Genomic DNA, 19,501 nt, shown 5'->3' on the forward strand with positions numbered 1-19,501 from the left:
ATTTTTTTTTAATTTTTTTTTTTTAAGATTTTATTTATTTATTTGACAGAGAGAGATCACAAGTAGACGGAAAGGCAGGCAGAGAGAGAGAGGGAAGCAGGCTTCCTGCTGAGCAGAGAGCCCGATGTGGGACTCGATCCCAGGACCCTGAGATCATGACCTGAGCCGAAGGCAGCGGCCCAACCCACTGAGCCACCCAGGCGCCCCGTGATGCACTCTTAAAATGGGTTCATTTTACTGTGTATAAATTTACCTTGATAAAACTGATTTTTAAAAAATACTATAATAAGTATAAATCCAAACACTCCAATAATTACAACTGTCAATGGATTCAATATTCATAACAGCCCCAAAGAGAAAACAACTCCACTGTCTCAAATATCCTTAAAAAAAGAATACGTAAACTGTGATATATGAATAAAATGTAGTACTATAGCAATGAAAATGAATAAACTACAACCACACACATCAACATGGACAGAACTCACAAACATTACATGGAACAAAATAAGCCAGAGAGAAAAGAATGTAAATAGTATGATTAAGCATGATTCCATTTATAGGCAAGCAAAACCAAACTATGTTTTGTTTAAGAGTACATGCTTATAGCAACGCTATAAAGAACAGCAAGGGAATGAACTGCACAGGTCAGGATGACAAGTTCCTGTAAGGGTGAGGGAGAACTACCAGGGGCACAAAACACAACAGGGAGCTTCTGAGGTGCTAACAATACTCTATTTCCTAACCCAGAGAGGGGTTCCATATATATTCACTTTTTCATCTTTTCAAATGTTTTATACTCTCATCCTCATTTCTGCATGAATGATGTATCTACCTTCCCCCGGCCAAAAATAAGAATCACAGTATCCTCTAAGAATGGCATGAGAAAAGCCTCTTTCTTAAAAGCAAAAGCAAGAAAGATAATAGAAAAGATCATGAAAATAAGAAAAAATGTTCCTAAAAAGTCCTTTAAGAAAGAAAGGGAGAGAGAGAGAAAAGGAGACTACATTTCCCAAAGTAAGACAAAGATGAATATTTTTTTTCCCAACTGGTCATGAACAATGTTATCTGCTCTAAGAGGGAGAGTCCCCTTTAACCATGAGGATGGTAAGCATGGAACACCAAAAACTTTGATTCCCTCAAACCACAGCCTTCTGCCAGCTTACTACCTTGGCTCCACCAGAGGTGCAAGCGGCCTGGGAGAATTCTGACCCCCCGCTTAACTCCCTCATCTCTATCACCGTTCCTCTTCAGTCCCAAATCAGAATCAAGGATCACTTTTTACATCAAAAAACAGCAGCTGCTCAGTTTTGGGGAAAAGGGGGAGCAAGATGCTTGCATAATTAACTGTCTCGATTAAGTCCAGAGAAGTTTTTGTGTCTTCTGATACAGAAGGCTGGACACTTAAGATATGGGTGTAATCTGCTAGCTGTGCAACCTTGCTTCAATTATTAAACCTTTCTGGTATGTTCCTGGTCATCTATAAAATAGGACACAAAATATCTGTCCCACCTGTCTCTGACAGCTGATAGGAGAAATCAAATGAAAACACATGCAGCAACTATAAAAATGTCATCAGGCATCACCACAGTGTTGTTTTGCTATAGTTATTTTCAGCCACTACCTCTGAAAGCTACAGTTCTTCCTCAGACCTCCATTTAGTTGGGTAGGATACAAAGTACAACTTATGCCCTCTCAGCCCATCCCCAGAACATACCCCCTGCCCCTGTGTATTCAACACATAGTACATTTCTGGCCTGAGCCCCTGGTAAGCTACACATGGTGAATTTTTCTCCTCAGGAAAAGCTTACAGAGAACTCTGGAAAGGCAGCTGAGAGCCCTGCTGCCAACATTCCTGCCAATAATGTCTTCCTTACAGAGTAAGTCCTTCCTGGAGCAAAAAAAAACCAAAGTGGGAAGCTATAGAATGGCAAGAGAGAGGAGATATCCGGCCCATATGAACTCCTGGGCAATGACGGGACACTGCTCTTCATTCAGCACTCCAAACCAAAGCACCAAGGACCCCAAACCACACAGCCACCTTGGGGCAAACACAGAAACCATTCCTTCAGCTGACACGGTAAGAGGCTTCATTTTATTGATATGACTGAATTTTCTCATTTCGTTAGCTTCTCAGTTTACCATTTCTCCTGCCCCAACCTCAAGTAACAGATACATTCTAAAAACAAGAACCCTGGAAATCAGAGTCAGGAAAAATAGGGAGGTCCCCCTGACACACTCGCTTCTTTAACTTTTTCTTCTTTTCCAGGGACTTCTGAGGGAAGAAGTCTGTGCTAAGCAACCTGCTGATAGTTATATCTCCCCCAGAGGGATAGAGGGCATAGCTAAAGGATGCGTCCTCCTCTGGCCTGCCTTCTAAAGCCTAGACTCTTCTGACCTTTGAATCCATTTCTCACAAAACTTTTTGGCCAAGCTGGCTCTTTCTTTGCTAATTTACTCTAAAGTGAGTCGTTCTGAAAATGAAGGTCAGGAAGTGCTGATTATCTGGAGAAATCTACCCGCGCGTGGATTCTTTAGGAGAAAAGCCCAAGGGCTTCTGCCACTAGATAGAGAGAAGGAGGAATGAGAGGGACAGTTTATACAGCTCAACTCAAGCCTAACCCCTTATGAAAGGTGGATTTCCTGTACAACTGTTCTGACAAGCAGAGGATTAGGCACTCCATACATTCTGCTTTGGTAAGAGACTTAGACAGAAGTGAAATGCCACAGAGAAGCAGATTGCTATACTCAAGGTCTGTGAGGTGGTTGTAGATGGAAAACAAAGAACTCTGGTTGTGAATCAGACTTCTCAACCAGAGTCAACCAGCATACACAACAGCAGTGTGAAGGTGTGAGGTCTCCATCTCAAGCATCCCAGCATCTGGGTTAACCACTACCGGTCCCATGTAGACAGCTGTGATCCCCTAATCCCTCTGGAGACACACATGTGGCACTCCCTCTGCCTCCTGCAATTCAGGGTTACTAACAAACCCTAAGAGCAAGAGTAACTGATAATGGAAGGAATGCCAGTCCAGCCCGACCTCAATCCCAGCCCTGAAATGTTCCCTAAAGGCAGGGAGCACAAACGGCACACAAGACAAGTGTCTCTTGGGTGCCCTCTTGCTGCCACCTGGGCTTTTCTTGCAAGGCTAAAATGGAAGCCTAGCCTATGAACTGGTAGAGGAGGAAAAGGAGGAGTAAAAAGAGGGGGCCAGGGCACAGAAAAGGGAAGTTATTCCAGTGGTGGCCAATGAATAACATCCAATGATTTATAGGAAGTATAATCCAATAATACAGTAAAATAAAACAGTGTGTGCCTGAGATGGTTTTGATTCCAGGAATTATAAAACATATTTTTTTAAAAAGAGAGAGAGCAAGAGGGAGAGAGAAGGGGGGGCAAGGGGAGGCCAGATTGGAGCAAATTGGGCACAGATGGGGGATGCAATGGGTTTCAGTGATGCCCTTCCACAAATGTTGCTTCAATTATTCCTCTTCAAGAAACTAGAGTCTATTTCCTTAAATTACAGAATTTTCAAAAAATTAAAATTCTTGGGAGTGTTTGTGGTTTAGATCAACAGTTCACCCTCCAACATCATGTCAGCCAATCAGACGGCCACTGAAGTGTTAAATGCTTAGGCACGTGGAGAAGGCCCCATTTCTCCCTTCCGGCTCAGGAATGCTGCAGAGAGATTACCAATTATGACATCACTCTGGGAACCACCTATCTCACCACCACCCATCAGTCGCCAAAGGACAATTTTGGACACGGGCCAGGTAAGGAACACACTGTTCAATGAGGGCTGGCTTGCCTGGAACTGTGGCCTCCTTCATCCATGCATTCAATACAGACCTATTGCTAAGCACCCCTCCAAACATCTCTCAAATGTATCCGTCCCCAACGACTTCAGTGCAGGATTCTAGGCTCTGCAGTTCCACTGAAGTAGAATTTTTGCAAAGGGCCCATGAGAGGAGGAGATAGATAGAAGTCTCTCCCACGAACAGTCCTCAATTCATAGATTTTGAGATCACTGCAGAGATCTGAAAGTTTAGTTGGTTAAATGATGTAGGAGAACTCCATTTATTTCCCCCTGTGTGAAGGGGGAAATCTGCCCCATCCTCTGTCTTCCTGAGCTCCAGGGAAAGCTATAACCTGGGAAAAGGGAAAAGATGCCTTTTACTCACCGCTAGCTGAGGTTTTTTCCTCCATTTTTACTTGTGAGATGTAGCTTTTAAACAGTTCTACATCTCTCTTTACCATAAGGAAAGCACATTTAAAAATCAAGCTAAAGTGTTAGTATCATTTCTATTCCTGAACGACTGATATTTTGAAAAGAGGACAGTTATACAAGGGTAGCACTGAACACAAACAAAAAATGAATCAGAGGCATCAACAAACAACATACTTTTTAGTAAGGACGTCCCTGTTGCTCTTCAAATCATACTCCTTAGGTACCACGTCTACAAGGAAGGCCCAGGCACAGACTGAAAGGATCCCAACTGCCTTGGGGGCCACAGATCACCTCTGCTTCAGGCTGGAATGTTCCTTCTCCACAGAGTCCTGGAACTGACATATGCAAACACCCACCCAGAAGGACATGTCCAAGAAAGAATGGAAAGAAAAATGATGGTCCAGATGTTCTGTAACTTGTAGTGACTGCCAAATCACCAAGACCCCAAGCACCTGGGAGGGCCAGGCAGCATCAGGCCCTCGCTTCCCGGTTTCAGCCAGCCAGGGTTCTGTGGCTGGGTGGCGACTCTGACAGCAAGCAGACTGGCCTGGAGAGAAGTCTTCAGAAGGGCACCAGCTGACAGGACTTGGGGGCTGAACACTCAGGGCTGATTTATCACTTCCTTACTCATAAAAATGTGATTCAAACTGCTGCTGATTAGTGAAGGATTTAAATCTTTACCCTCTCCCCAACCCCCTTCTCTCTCCACCCCCGGCACAGATGCTGCTACTCAGCCACAACACCCCCTTCTTGCCACTGTCCGTGCAAGCACAGCGCAGGGGCCCAGAGAAGATGACTCATGTGCTGGGAAATGGAAAAGTGCATCTTCCCACCAACCAGCCCCGCTGAGTGCTCTGCTCACCCCTCTCCCAATGGCAGCCCACACAGTGGGGTCTGGACGGCCGCCTCAACTGCACACCGGGTACTTGGCAGCACGTCCGCAGAGCTCTCTGTCCTACTTGAGTGTTATATCCTGTGGCCCAGGCTGTTTTTCCCTGAAACACCCTTGGAGCTTCTGACCACCTCAGCTCAGACTCCCCTTGGCCCCAGCTGCCTCCCGGAGGTGAGCGTCAGGACAAGGCCAGAAATGAGCAATCTCAAGCCCAGGCTCTGACACGTCGTCCTTGGCGAGCGGGTCTTCATTATAACCAACCATGATGGAGAAGACTCCCAGAAAAAGAACCTTGGCCTCAAATGGGAGAACCACCTATTTTCTTCTTTCTCTGCTCTCACCACCTCACCTTCCTTTCACCCATATTTTCTTAACCTTTACTTAACAGCAGCTACAAGAAAAGCACTCACTGGTGGCCTATGAAAAGGCCCAGATATTCCTTTCCATGGAGCCGAAGCTGCTGACTACAGATGCTTCGCAGGCAAGAGCCACAGGTCCTCTACATTCACACCTTCTGCGACCACAGGTCACTTGAGGCTGGAATGATACCTCGGCAGAGGCTGCAGTTCTGTGACGGGCAACTCACTGAACTCCGTGTTGCTATTAGAGGTAGGCAGGAAAATAAATAGGAGGTCAGCGCAGGAGGCCCCATCTCCCGAGTCGGGTGAGCTTCCCACCTGGTAGGAGAACCAGCAGGGTAATGGTGAAGGGATCAATCTCCCTCCCCTTAGGACTTCATGGCCCTCCATGTCAGCACTTCACAAACTTTATTTCCTCCTTCCTGGAAGCCACCACTGCCTCTCAAGATGGCATGTTTCCTCAGAGGTGTTCTCAGGAATAATTAGCCAAGCTCAAAAAGGCACCTAAGCTTCCGCATCTCAACTTCTGCTGGGAATTCTAAGTGCTGTAGGAGGCAGCACAGAGAAGAAAATCAGATATGACTGAAAACCCAGGTGGACGAGCAGAGGACTTGCAGAGAAAGTCCCAGGCAGAGCCAAGTTTTCTTTTCTTCTTCTTGTTTTTTTTTTTTTTTTTAAAGATTTTATTTGAGAGAGAGAGAGAGAGAGAGAGAGAGAGAAATAGCGCACAGAGGCAGAGGGAAAAGCAAACTACCCACTGAGCAGGGAGCCCAATGTGGGGCTCTGAGCCAAAGGCAGACACCTAACCATCTGGGCCACTCAAGCGCCCCAGGCGCAAGTTTTCAAGGGAAAGTGTGGCATATACACTCATCAAGGGAGAAACCCACCACCCCCAACACCAGCAAGCTGAGGCATAACCCCCATACATACATAATACATAATGCATAATCCCATACAAATGGGAAGGGAAGTAAATCAACTTCAGAGTGAGAAAGCACTAAGAAAAGATGCAACAAGAGAATTAGCGACACTCTGTTCAGAAAGACAAGGTCTGTTTTACAATAGAATCTGCACAGGACAATTTCCACTTCTTAGCATTTCAGATGATAACCTTCCAGCCCTGAGACCAAACACTCTCTGTCAATGCTCTGAAACGATTCTTTGGCAACGTGGACCAAATAAACATGGAAAACAATGTCACCCCCATATTTCCATCAAGTCAAACCACATCATCCTTACCTAAGTGGGGTGGTGGGGGAGGGAAGGGATCCTGGTAACATCCTGCAACAGTGACCTGGTCATCAGAACATTTGAAAATCTTGCCAATCAGCCCCTCCTTCCCTACCCCCCACGTCAAAAAACCCCAGTGTTAAGAAAAGCATTTCAGAATGCACACCAGTATAATGGCCAAATTCTAGGCCTGGTGATTTTTGTGCTTCCAGCTTGAGTCACCAAAGCTCATCAATTCACTGTTCATACTCCCTGGCAGGCTCCCACAAGGGATAGCCCATAGGGAACTAGACTTTTCCATAGTGAACAAACAGGGTACATGAGTCCAGAAACAGCTATTCCCAATCCCTGCCAAGCGTATGGTCTCTGCAATGAAACATTTCAGCAATGCCTCTCCCCTGGGAGAGGCTCTGGGTCTGTAGCCTCCAAGAGGCCTTGCTGCTGCCTTTAGCATGGCCAGATGTGCAACAGCATCTCTGGGTTTGCAAATTAAGCTCTATACCCATGATTCCCTCCTTTCATCCCACCCAAGCACTAGAGAGTCATACAGATTTCAGAGAGTAAATTAAAAATCTGAGAGGCAATGATAGGGAAGTGTGTGTGTGTGCGCGCATATCAGGGGGAATGTGTGGTAGCATATGAAAGAAGCTAGATTCAGACTTATCTGTGTAGCCAAAGACGCTAGTCATTCCTTACCTTTCAGCTGAGAGTTGTGTACAGCAAACATGTTGATGGTCATAAGCTGCAGCATCCGGGTACTTCCAATAGGAGGGGGGCTGTGCTGCAGCAGCACCTGGAACTCCTTGAGGACCTTCTCAGCCACCACAGGGAATGTCTCCATCCTGCAAATAGAGCCAGCTCATTCAGGGAGGCATGTGCCCAAGAGCAGTTAGGGTGCACATGCATGTATGCACACAAACTCTCACCCCCGCCCCCCCCCCCGTGTCTCTCTGAAAGCAGACCACTAATGTCTAGGATGTTTTCTTTCACAAACCTTCCTGGTATTCTAAGGTTGTGACCATGTTTAAGAGAAACAACTGATCAGGGATCAGAGATGGAAACAACTCAACCTCTGGATACGTTGTTATGAGTTATGAGGCTTTGGTATGCTGTTTCCTAACCTCTGGCAACCACTGGATTCAAGCTGAAATCAAAGTTTCTCTCTGAAACACTCAATTTTTGTGAACAGTGAACAAATTTCCTTAAAGTTCTACAACTTACATATCCCCCAAACTCTCTGGTATGAAAACTGTGTTCCATAAAAAGAGGTTCATGAGGGGCGCCTGGGTGGCTCAGTGGGTTAAGCCGCTGCCTTCGGCTCAGGTCATAATCTCAGGGTCCTGGGACTGGGCCCCGCATTGGGCTCTCTGCTCAGCAGGAAGCCTGCTTCCCTCTCTCTCTGCCTGCCTCTTTGTCTACTTGTGATCTCTGTCTGTCAAATAAATAAAATCTTAAAAAAAAAAAAAAAAAGAAAAGAGGTTCATGAATCTAGAGAATCTTCACTCAAGACTTTGCTTCAGGAAACCAGACCTAGTTCTGCTGCTGTCTTTTGGTTACTATCGCACTAATTGCTCCACCTAGGGATCCCAGACTTCCCCTCGAAGAAACCCTAGACCAAGCGCCACCCCCCCCGAAATGATCTGTTTCAGTCTTTCCTGTGTTGCTGTCCTCCTCCGTCTCACAAGCCTCTGCTCATCAGGGTCTGTATGTTTTCAGGCCAGTGGAAATCTAACGCCCTGGCCAACTGCCACTCCCAATACAGGAAGAGCCTATAATGTAGGGAGGTAGAAATCCAGCCAGTGACCTAGGGCTCCTAAAGAGAGGTCATTCAAACCACTGCTTGCCAAATGTGGCCACTGAATCCCAAACAGTGGTGCATGCCTGGAGCTCCTTTGGCAACATGAACAAACCACAGCTCTAGTCCTCAGAAAATAAAAAGCAAATTCAAACTTGGTGCTAGAGAGAGAAACCAGGCACATGGGCCTTAGAGCCACACGGAAGAATTCGTGGTCAGCAAAGTATCTTTTATCCATCCTCTACCCCCCTCCCCACAAACAAACAAACTCCTTGTGGTACACTGGGGGGTAGGGGGTGAGGTGAGGAACAGCTCCAGGCTGGATTAATAAATAGCTTCTGGAAAGCCACAAGGAAGGGAATCCTCCTCAAAAGATACAAAACAGTTTCAAGTCCTAGAGAAAGGTGCTTCTGGTTTCACCTGAACCTTGGCCCATTTACCACTGAGTAGTACCATCCTCATATTAGGAAAAAAACTCCAGAGCTTTCTGGCATCTTAGCAATCTTCATTCCTTGCCCCTGGATGGCAACTCCTATTATTGACCTTCTAGTACCCAGGAGTCATGCCACAGCTATGGGTCAATTACAGTTTATACTCCCAACTCCCTCCTCTGCTGAGCTGTCCTCATTTTCATTGGCATAAAACATGCCATGTATTTGCTTTTTTCCCCAGCGTGCCATTTCAAGTGCCCCCCCCTTCCAAAAAACAAGGGGAAAAAAAAAAGAACCTTATTTTTCCTTCCAAAAGTTTTAGAACCATTAAAACTCTTGGTAAGTTTGGAATGGCAGAGAGTGATATGTTTGGGGCTGGAATGGATCCATTTTTCCCCATGGGCTATAACAAAGGTTTCATTTTAAATCTTGACACTGTGCAGCACTCTTTCTGGTTGGAGGTGGGGAGGGGGACTAGCACTTCTCATTACGAGAATAGCAGTGTTCACTCTGCTTGAAAAGCAGCCACAATGGGCAAGTTTCAGAGCCATGTGTCTCCGTGTTGAAAGGCAGCAGAGAGCCAGCACAGAACGACATGATAGAGGTGTCATGTGGGACAGTCCTGCTTCGAAGCTGTGTCTGAGGAAGCCTCTTCCCTGGGATGGGAATTGAAACAGATCCATTAACTCCCTAGGTCAGACTGAAGTCTCAAATGAGGACCAGGTCAAATATTCACACTTTTTTGAGTTAAGAAAAAAAAAAAAAAATCTTCCCTTTGCCTTTCAACTAGTTCAACATGACTATAACAAAAGAAAAAATCAAATACTTAAGGATTTAGGTTAGAATAACTTCAATTCTGAGATATGAGGGAAGATGAATCCACTCAGACTAAAGTAGCTTTGTTAGGCAATAAATGAGGGACATGGAGATGAAAGATCCTTCCTCAAGGCTCAATAATGGGGTTTCTGCTTCCCAGTTTTGTTACTAAAATGCTGATTTGAGCCTCAAACTACCTGTAAGTATTTTTACATCCTTCTCTCTGCTCCACCCAATATTACAGGATAAAAATTATACTGAAATGGAGATAAATACAATGCACAGCTTATGTTTAGAGTTTTATAAAATTATTAAAAAAAAAAACACAACACAGCAATAGCAGTAGCAGCAGAGGAGAGAAAGCATAAAAAGATGGTAATTTATAACAGCAAAAAATTGGAAACAGCCTAAAATGCCTAACAATAGCAGATCATTAAGACAGCACATCCATATAATTGAATTCTATTTCTTTTTTATTTTTATTTAAATTCAACTTAACATATAGCATATTATTAGATTCAGAGGTAGAATTTAGTGATTCATCAGTTAGATCACAACACAGAACACCCAGTGTTCAAATTCCATTTTTTAAAAGTTGTATTAGATTTTTAATCATGTGGGGGAAGTTCAATATACATTGAATGAAAACACTTTTAAAATAGTTTAATATCCCTTGTTATGCATATTTGTAAAAAAATTAGTGTGTGATATGTATAGATAAAAAAGATAAAAATATACACCAATTATTAAGGGTGGAGAGTTATCTCTGGACAGTGAGAAGATGGGCAGTTTTTTATTTCTTCTTTACTGGTTTTCTTAATATTTTACAATGAGCACTATATGCAGTAAATAGATTTTTCCCTACAACAAATATGTCTGGCTTTTGTATATAAAACATTTATAATTTTAAAAATAAATCAAGACATAAACATTGCATTTTTCACAATTCAAAGACCAAGATAAATACATCAGTCTTTGAATTCCAAGAGACCTTGAAGCTGTGCAAATAGCGTGACTAAGCAAGCAAGTAAAAACTAAAGCGGTAACTTTAACCAAGGCAATAATGGGAAGCAAAATTATGCTATTTGTCACAAATCAAAAGTCTCTAGGCTGCCGACTTCCCAACCTCTCTCAGTGGAGTCTGGGTGCAGGTCTGATCGGCCTCTCACCAGGAAAGAAAGTGTCTGTCAGGAGCCATACGGGTTCCCTGCCTGAATCCTCTTCCTGAGCCTGAGACCTGAGAGGATTCGGTCCCTATCCTTAAAAACTGCAGAAAATACAATCATTTTCAGGATAAGCATTTTGCAGACTTAAGTGACTACTTTCCGAAGTGATCTCTAGAGACACCTTGTCTCATTTGAATGGCAGTTTCAAGAAATCGGTCTTTCAGACAACACTGGGACCTACACGGGGAGTGACTCAGACAGTGACTAACGGGAGGGACAGCACCCAACCTCTCAGATGCTGAGGAACACAGCTGGGCTAGATGACATTCTCTGCAGAAAAGAATCAGGCTTCCTAACTTTTTTCAACTTCTTATTTTTTAGGAAAACTGAACAAGACAGGAGCAATCCAGTAGCAAAACAAAAACAAACAAAACTAAACCATGTGACAGGATAGAGATGAGAGAAAAAAAACCATGGTGCTACACAACATAAGGACTAGAATGGACCTTGGACATCATCTACTTAAACTGCTGATAAGGAAACTAAGGCTTTGACTTGTTCCTTCTCGAGGTCTTGTAATTAGTCAGTGGTGAAAACAAAACTTTTCAGCACCTGATTCCATCTAATGCTCTGAACATCTTTCTCCCTCCACACAGAGGAGGGAGACTTGTGTTGCACACAGTAGGCATTCAAGCAGATACAGATGCGATTTGGAACACCTGGCACAGAAAAGACACAGGCCCAGAGAGTAAAAGTAACCCGGGGCTTTTCTCAAAAGGCAGGCGGGACAGTGGATGTGTCTTCAGCTGCTCCCCATTACAATCTCCTCACTCTTAATTCGTTTTCAACGCCTCCCACATTTCACATCTTCTTGGTAATTAGGCAACAGTCCATGTTGTGTGTGGCTTGGGCTCACTCCTTTTCTAGTCTTACAGACTACTATGCTTTTTTTCCCCCCCAACAGAAGTTACTGCTGTTTCTGCCTTCCAGAATAAACATGGGGCTCAATTCTTTTACTTCCAGGAGAGCACAAGAAGAATACTCATCAAGGGGCTGGAGTGCCTAGAATTTACATATATTTTCCTCATATGAACACAACTGTAACTCATTTCTTATGAAGGTGAAAGTAGACTAGCCTTATTTTTTTGCCAACAGAATATGTTGTATGCAGGAATGGAAGACATCCTGAAAAATAATCTGGACCACAGCAAACCACCTCTGACAAATGAGATAATCTATTCTTTTTCAAAGACTTCCAGAGAAGAAAATTCCCAAACATCTTCCCTCTGTGAAATTTTCTTACACCTAACCCAAATCTCTTCAGCAGCAACATAAGCCTATTTTTCTCTTACTGTCATCCCACAGAAATCAAAACTATCTGGTTATGACTCTTTTGTATTTAAACACAGGTTACCCCACAGCTATCTCTAAACAGACTTTTTTTTTTTTTACCTTAACTTTCTGTGTGTGCTTTTTTTTTAAAGATTTTATTTTTAAGCAATCTCTACACCCAACGTGGGGCTAGAACCCACAACCCAGAGATGAAGAGTCACACGCTCCACCAACTAAGCCAGCCAGGTGCCTCTAACTTCAATTTTGTTGAGATTAAATTTTTCTCTCAGAAATAATTTTCTAGCTTTTTAATCATTATTGTGGTTCTTTTGCAAAGTTCCTCCAAAATATTTGTAACTATGAGGATTTTTTAGAGGGAACAAAATTAAGATTCTACCTAACACTTAGACCTAACAAAAATATATCTTAAATATTCCTACATTCTAGACTTAGAACTACATTCTAGATTTAGAACTTCTTTAGCTCTCTACATCTCTAACAGAACAGTGGTCCCAGCCAGGAGCAATTCCGTTCCCCAGGGAACACTTGGCATTGTCTGGTGACATCTGTAATTGTCATGACTGGTGGGGAGAGGCAGAGATAGCACTGGCACGTAGTGGGGAGAATCCTGTGATACTGTTAAACCTACAATGCACAGGACAGCCTCCAACAATAAAGAATTATAAGGCTCAAAATATCAACGGTACAAAAGTTGAGAAATATTGACTCGGAACACCACGGTACATGAAAATTTAAAGAACACAGGAAAGGGGGAAAAAAGTAGAGAAATACAGAGTGGAAAGGTAGTAAGGTAGTAAGAAAGATTTTTAAAATGAGAAAAAAGATAATAAAGAGAAGATGAGCCACAGTTCCTATTTTAAGTGCAGCCTAGTAGTATTTCCTGCTGTGATGCATTATTTTATAAAATGACCTTGATAATAACATTTTGCCCACCTTGTAGCTAGAGCTTTACATGACTCACCAGTGATTGGCCTGGGTCTACTACAACCTACTACAATACTAGATCCTTCTCTCTAGTCTTTTACAATCTGTCCATTTCTTATAATGACTTATTTATTCATACAGCAAATATTTACTGAGTACCTACTATATGCTAGGCACTGGGGATACAACAGTGTTGAGCAAAAACTCCTGCCAGGGTAGAGCCTGTGGGGTGAGGGGATGGGGGAGGAGAGGAACTACTGACACTCCTGATTTCCTTTTCCCAAGTGAATTACTTTACACTTAGAGATGCATCTGTTGGCACCACTCCAAGTTTCCCAAGTGATTTCAAAATCAAGACTATCCTTGTGCCAGCCATCACTGTCACTCTTGTCCAGGCTGATGACAAATGAGTATGTAACAAGCACACTTTCTAGTTCACCATGATTTTTTTTTTTAAGTGTTTCCTGAAGCAAGACAAAGCCTTTCTGCTTCTCACACTAAGGAAAACTTCTAGAGCATTACAGATAAACTCAGAAGGCTATAGCAGAAAGTGAAGGAAACACTAACAATAACAGGGGATCTATAATCCAAAAGATATAACTCAAAGGGTATTTCATAATAAAACCTCCAACTCAGAAAATATGAAGACGCAGATGAAGACCCATGAAAGAGCATGCTGCCACTTACTCATCTCCTAGACTATGGAGACATTCAGCACACCTCTAGCCCGGTATAGTCATCAGGCTTTAGGATCACTGGTTTTATACAGTGAGGAAAATCTCTGATCCACGAAAGGAATACTCAAGACATGATCTCTTTCCAGGGATTTAATGGATGAAGTAACAGGGTTTTGCACACACCATCCTCCCTGAGATTTTTATGTAAATCCATGGTGGATGGGGAAACCAAAGAGAAGTCTTAGCATTTACAGAGATCAGCAATATGGTGCAGGAACCTGAGCAGAGAAGAAAGGGGTATGGTTCAGAAGGATGAGAAAATGTGAGAGGAATGAAAATGTTACTCTTCTCTTTGAAGGGAAAATTAATGGACAGCATTCTCCCCAAGGAGGACCCCTGGTAGCTGTACCCAGGGATCGAGTATGACTTCCTTAAGGAGCTCACTAGAGGCTGAGCTGTAAGGCAGAGGAAAGAGAAATCAGTGGGATTAGAGGTGGGGGTTTGATGTTTAATAGGGGGCTTCAATGAAGATAGAGAAAGAAGAGACAGATGGATGCAGAATAATATTTCCCAAACTTCATGAGCAGAATGAGTGAAGAGAAGGTGGAGGCCTCTAAGAATTCACACCCTGTGCCCTCAGTTACAAACACAGTCTAGTTGCTAACAATATTAAATTCCAAAATGACTTGTAATGTAGGAAAATAAAATAAACATCCTGCACACTTACCCAATCCGGGTAAACAGCTTCCCATGGGCATGGAGAAAACTGAGGATGAACCTTTTGTTCAGCTGCATGGGAAAAAGAGAGAGGAGAAAACAATTAAACTTTCCCCAGTTTCCTGTTACTGAACAGAGTCCCTAGTGACACAATAACCTGGCCAGGGTCTAAGGGGTGGGCACTAGGGATGGGAACCAAATGAACATGCCCAAAGCCTCACACAGACCCAGGGCACATGCCCAACAGCTGCTGATCAGCGGAGCCAACATGACAGCAGGCTCGGTGAGTGGATAGCACCCTCTGCTGGCAGTGGTGCCCGTGTGCAGGGAATACAGTGTTGATCTCTGGTGCTCTCAGATCTAGGAGTCATTCTGCCCCACAAAGATGGAAATGAAACAATGACAAGGATAGGGAAAATACTCTGATTCTGTAAGTCCCTAATCTTATTTATAAGCTATTTTTCTACCTACCCAAGAAAGCAGGACTCTGTAACGATGGATAGGGTAACTCAACACTAAGCCATCAAATTGTACTTCTCCAGCTTTTAAAACAAAAATTCAAGTTCTAGGTCTAAAGCTGAAAATTCAGTGTCTACAGGGGCCAGGTACAAAATAGGTTACTGGGGACAGTAGCGCTTGACGGCTGTTCCACTCCAGTTCTGTTCTTTGTAGGCCCAGGATCATCATCTATTTTCTTTCACCCCCCCCCCTTTTTTTTTTAAAGATTTTATTTATTTATTTAACAGACAGAGATCACAAGCAGGCAGAGAGGCAGGCAGAGAGAGAGGAGGAAGCAGGCTCCCTGCAGAGCAGAGAGCCTGATGCAGGGCTTGGTCCCAGGACCCTGAGATCATGACCTGAGCCGAAGGCAGAGGCTTTAACCCACTGAGCCACCCAGGTGCCCCTCATTTTTCCCCCTTTTAAAGAAAAGCTAAAAGCTAGGTTTTTATATGAAAGCCTCTAGCTTTTTAAAATGTTGGCTACCAATGGGAAAAGTTAAGACTTTAGGCAAGCCAAAAACACACATTTGCCAGCCACATTTGGCCCACAAGCTACCAAATTTACAATTTTCAGTTCAAGGTTCCACAAAATCTACTTCTATCAACACCGAGGGGAAAGATGACTGATCAAACCAAGGGTTGGGGGTGGGGGTGGATTCAACTCAGAGAAAGTGGAGATAATCTAAAGACCAAACCTGTTGTCATCTTGCCCGGTCTCCTAGAATCAAAATGCTCAGGGCCCAGTAGTCAAACGGAAAGAAGGGTAAAGAATCTTCATCTCAGGAGGGTGCTCAGAGCAAGGAATAGTCCAGCACCTTTGGATCCTTTGCCCAGTAAGAAAAACTCTGCTGGTTTATGCTCTTGCAAAAGAGAACACCGATCAAATCACAGCAGTTCCATCTATTTCACATGGAAGCTAAGTGTGGGTAAAGGAGTGTACTCACATCTCACCATAACTTCAACAACAAACTCTGCATACAAACTTTAGTTTTTATTTTTGCTTAAACAAATTATATTTAATCAGCAATACTAGATCAAGCATTGATTTATATACCTAAAAAGCTCAAGATACTTCATTGATGGTAACCTGTCTCTACAGTGAGGCAAGTCAGGGCCAGAACACTGGGTTCCATGAAAAGAAGGGAAACTGCTAGAAAACAAAGGAACTGCTGTGAAATAAACTGCCAGTGACCATATCACTGTTAGTGGCAAAACGTGGGCTAGAATGCAAGTCTCCAGATCCACTAGTAGAGGAAGGTGGTGAAAAACATGGACTTTCCTATCAAACCTCTGCAACTTACCTACCGTGGGATCTCAGGCAACTGATCTAACCTTCCTAGGTTTTCGTTCTACACAATGGAGATAACAGTACCTATATGTTAATGGACTGGTGCATGGCATAAGGCAAGTAAAAACATGCTTACATGTTGTAAACACTCGGCTGTTAGCTGAACATTCTCTCCCAATGAATGATAAAGCAAGTGATAAAATGTTAACTGAAGAATCTGAGTAAAGGATATACAGAATTCCTTGGATTATTCTTACTTTTCTACAGATATAAAATTATTTCAAAATAAAAAGGTAAAAATGTAAAAAGTAAAAATTTTTTAAAAAGGTAAAAATATATATATTCTCTCTCTATTCCTATTTTAGCTTAATTATCCCTTTCCCACAGCTATCAATCATGAACTAGTTAACTCACCCATAACCAGGAGGAATGCTGGTTACATATATATAACAGGTAGGCACAGAATGATACCAACTCACTTCATTCAAGCCAATTAACATTCCCCAAGCCTTAAGGCAGCTCAGAAATTTAAGCAACTTAAATCAGCAAATGGCAGCGTTAGACCCTGAACTCAGGTCTTAAGGTTGCAAAAAAGTGTTTCTTCCTTTGTACGGGAAGTATCACAGGGAGATAACTGATGAGATTATTCATAAAGGAAGGGATGATGAGGAAATAAGAATAACTAAAAAGCACTTCAGTTTTACTTTTAAGTTTTCCCATGAGGTAGGAAACTCATACTGTTATGACCTACAATACCTCCTGGATTAAGAGCACCAAGAAGCTTTTTTATTTTTTATTTTTATTTTATTTTTTTATTTTTTTTTAAGATTTTATTTATTTATTTGACAGAGAGATATCACAAGTAGACAGAGAGGCAGGTAGAGAGAGGGAGGGAAGCAGGCTCCCTGCTGAGCAGAGAGCCCGATGTGGGACAAGAAGCTTTTTTAATACTGTGGTTCTATCCAGGTGCCTGGGTGGCTCAGCTGGCTGGGTGTCAGACTCTTGATTTCAGCTCAGGTCATGCATGATCTCAGGGTCGTGGGATCGAGTCCTGCATCAGGCTCTGTGCTCAGCATGGAGTCAGCTGGAGATTCTTTCTCTCCCTCTTCCTCTGTCCCCCCACACCCCATTACCCCACTCAAGCTCTCTCTCTCTTCTCTAAATATATAAATAAATAAAATCTTTTTAAAAATTACTGTGGTGGGGCGCCTGGGTGGCTCAGTGGATTAAAGCCTCTGCCTTCAGCTTGGGTCATGATGCCAAGGTCCTGGGATCGAGCCCTGCATCAGGCTCTGCTCAGCAGGAAGCCTGCTTCCTCCTCTCTCTCTGCCTGCCTCTCTGCCTACTTGTGATCTCTGTCAAATAAATAAATTTTTTAAAAATCTTTAAAAAAAAATACTGTGGTTCTACCTATACTTCCCAAACACCCTTCCCTTGGGATGGTAGATGAAGCCCATGGAACTACCTCAGTTAATACTTGTCATTATCATACTTCAACTGTATTTAGCAGAAAGTAGATTTCAGTGCATTGTTTTTCAACTAGTGAGAGTGAAGGGAATCTTAGGGAACTTTTTCAAACTGTACACACATTCTCCCTGACCTTGGTTAATGAGAACCACTGTTTTATTTTTAGTCTGAAAGTCTCTGTCACCCTAAATATAGTTTCTCTTTATCGTCAATACTCAAGTCAGAAAAAAGCTAAAAATGCAGATGCATTATAGAGAGAGGTAAGGCATGTTATATTGAGGAAACAGATTTGTTACACATTGATCAAACAGGCCTAAGCAACACTGTGTGTAATACTCCACTCTAATTTTTGGAAAACAAAACTTTAGATACCAAGTCCACAGTACGAAAATCTTAGTCTGAACCTCCTCCCTCTCCAACACATCACCTTGTTTTGGCGATTTTTTGGTTCTTAACAATACACTCAGTTGGGCTCTCCGCTCAACAGGGAGCCTGCTTCCCCCTCTCTCTGTGCCTGCCTCTGCCTACTTGTGATCTCTCTCTCGCTGTCAAATAAATAAATAAAATCTTTAAAAAAACAACAACAACAATACACTCAGATGGTCTCACTCAAGTACAGAAGGAAATGTTACTCTTTGAATGTGAGACTATCTGCCTCCGGATCTTCCTCACATATTTACACACTGTTCACCAAAAACATTTAAAAATGCTTCTTGGAGGGCGCCTGGGTGGCTCAGTGGGTTAAGCCGCTGCCTTCGGCTCAGGTCGTGATCCCAGGTCCTGGGTTCGAGCCCCACATCGGGCTTTCTGCTCGGCAGGGAGCCTGCTTCCTCCTCTCTCTCTGCCTGCCTCTCTGCTTACTTGTGATTTCTCTCTGTCAAATAAATAAATAAAATCTTAAAAAAAAAATAAATAAAATAAAAAAAATAAAATAAAAATGCTTCTTGGGTATACCCTGACAGGCAACATTAGAATTATTAAGGGGCTTTTGTCTCTTTAGTTCAAGTCCAAAACCAATTCACTATGGACTCCTGAGTCTTTTATAAACCATCTAAAAGCAATGACCCAAAGAGACATTAATGGCAGTGGCCGGGTGGGTAGGTCTCTGGACCCTCACAATAAAGTCTGTCCTGCCATTAACTTCAGAATTATGAATGAAATGGTTTGGGCTATTCCTCAACTATAAAAGAGAATTTCCACCATTGACACCACCTACCTCAGAGCTGAAAGAATAAAATGAAATAATACAAATTAGAACATTTTGAGGAATAAAGGTTTTATGGAAGCCCTGGTAACTGTCACTCAGGACTGCCTAAATGCTTTGTGAACTATGGAGCAAGGAAGGAGAGAGAAGCTGTTCAGAGGCAGCAATACAATACAGGAGGTAAGAATTCTGAAAATATACCCAATTTCAATTCCTAAATAGTTGTTCTTCCTTTTGAATAGCTGTATGGAAAACTGAATTTCTGAGAAGTGAATCATTTTAAAGACAGTAAGAGTACTCATTATTAAAAGAAATTTCAGGGGCGCCTGGGTGGCTCAGTGGATTAAGCCTCTGCCTTCGGCTCAGGTCATGATCTCAGGATCCTGGGATCGAGCCCTCTACTGGGCTCTCTGCTCAGCGGGTCCCCCCTCTCTCTGCCTGCCTCTCTCCCTG

General features: G+C 42.9%; 1 protein-coding gene across 3 annotated transcripts in view; it reads right to left on the reverse strand.

Moving 5' to 3' along the window:
• SMG6 (SMG6 nonsense mediated mRNA decay factor) overlaps positions 1-19,501 on the reverse strand; it is a 243,790-nt gene that overhangs the window by 177,897 nt on the left and 46,392 nt on the right. For all 3 annotated transcript variants that reach the window (XM_047708496.1, XM_047708495.1, XM_047708497.1), the window contains exons 9-10: positions 14,600-14,661; positions 7,407-7,552 (exon numbers count right to left, since the gene is read on the reverse strand). In XM_047708496.1, coding sequence (XP_047564452.1) covers positions 7,407-7,552; positions 14,600-14,661 — 208 coding nt within the window. The remainder of the gene's footprint in view (positions 1-7,406; positions 7,553-14,599; positions 14,662-19,501) is intronic.

The sequence above is a fragment of the Lutra lutra genome, chromosome 16, assembly GCF_902655055.1.
Source record: "Lutra lutra chromosome 16, mLutLut1.2, whole genome shotgun sequence".
In the NCBI taxonomy this organism is placed as follows: domain Eukaryota; kingdom Metazoa; phylum Chordata; class Mammalia; order Carnivora; family Mustelidae; genus Lutra; species Lutra lutra.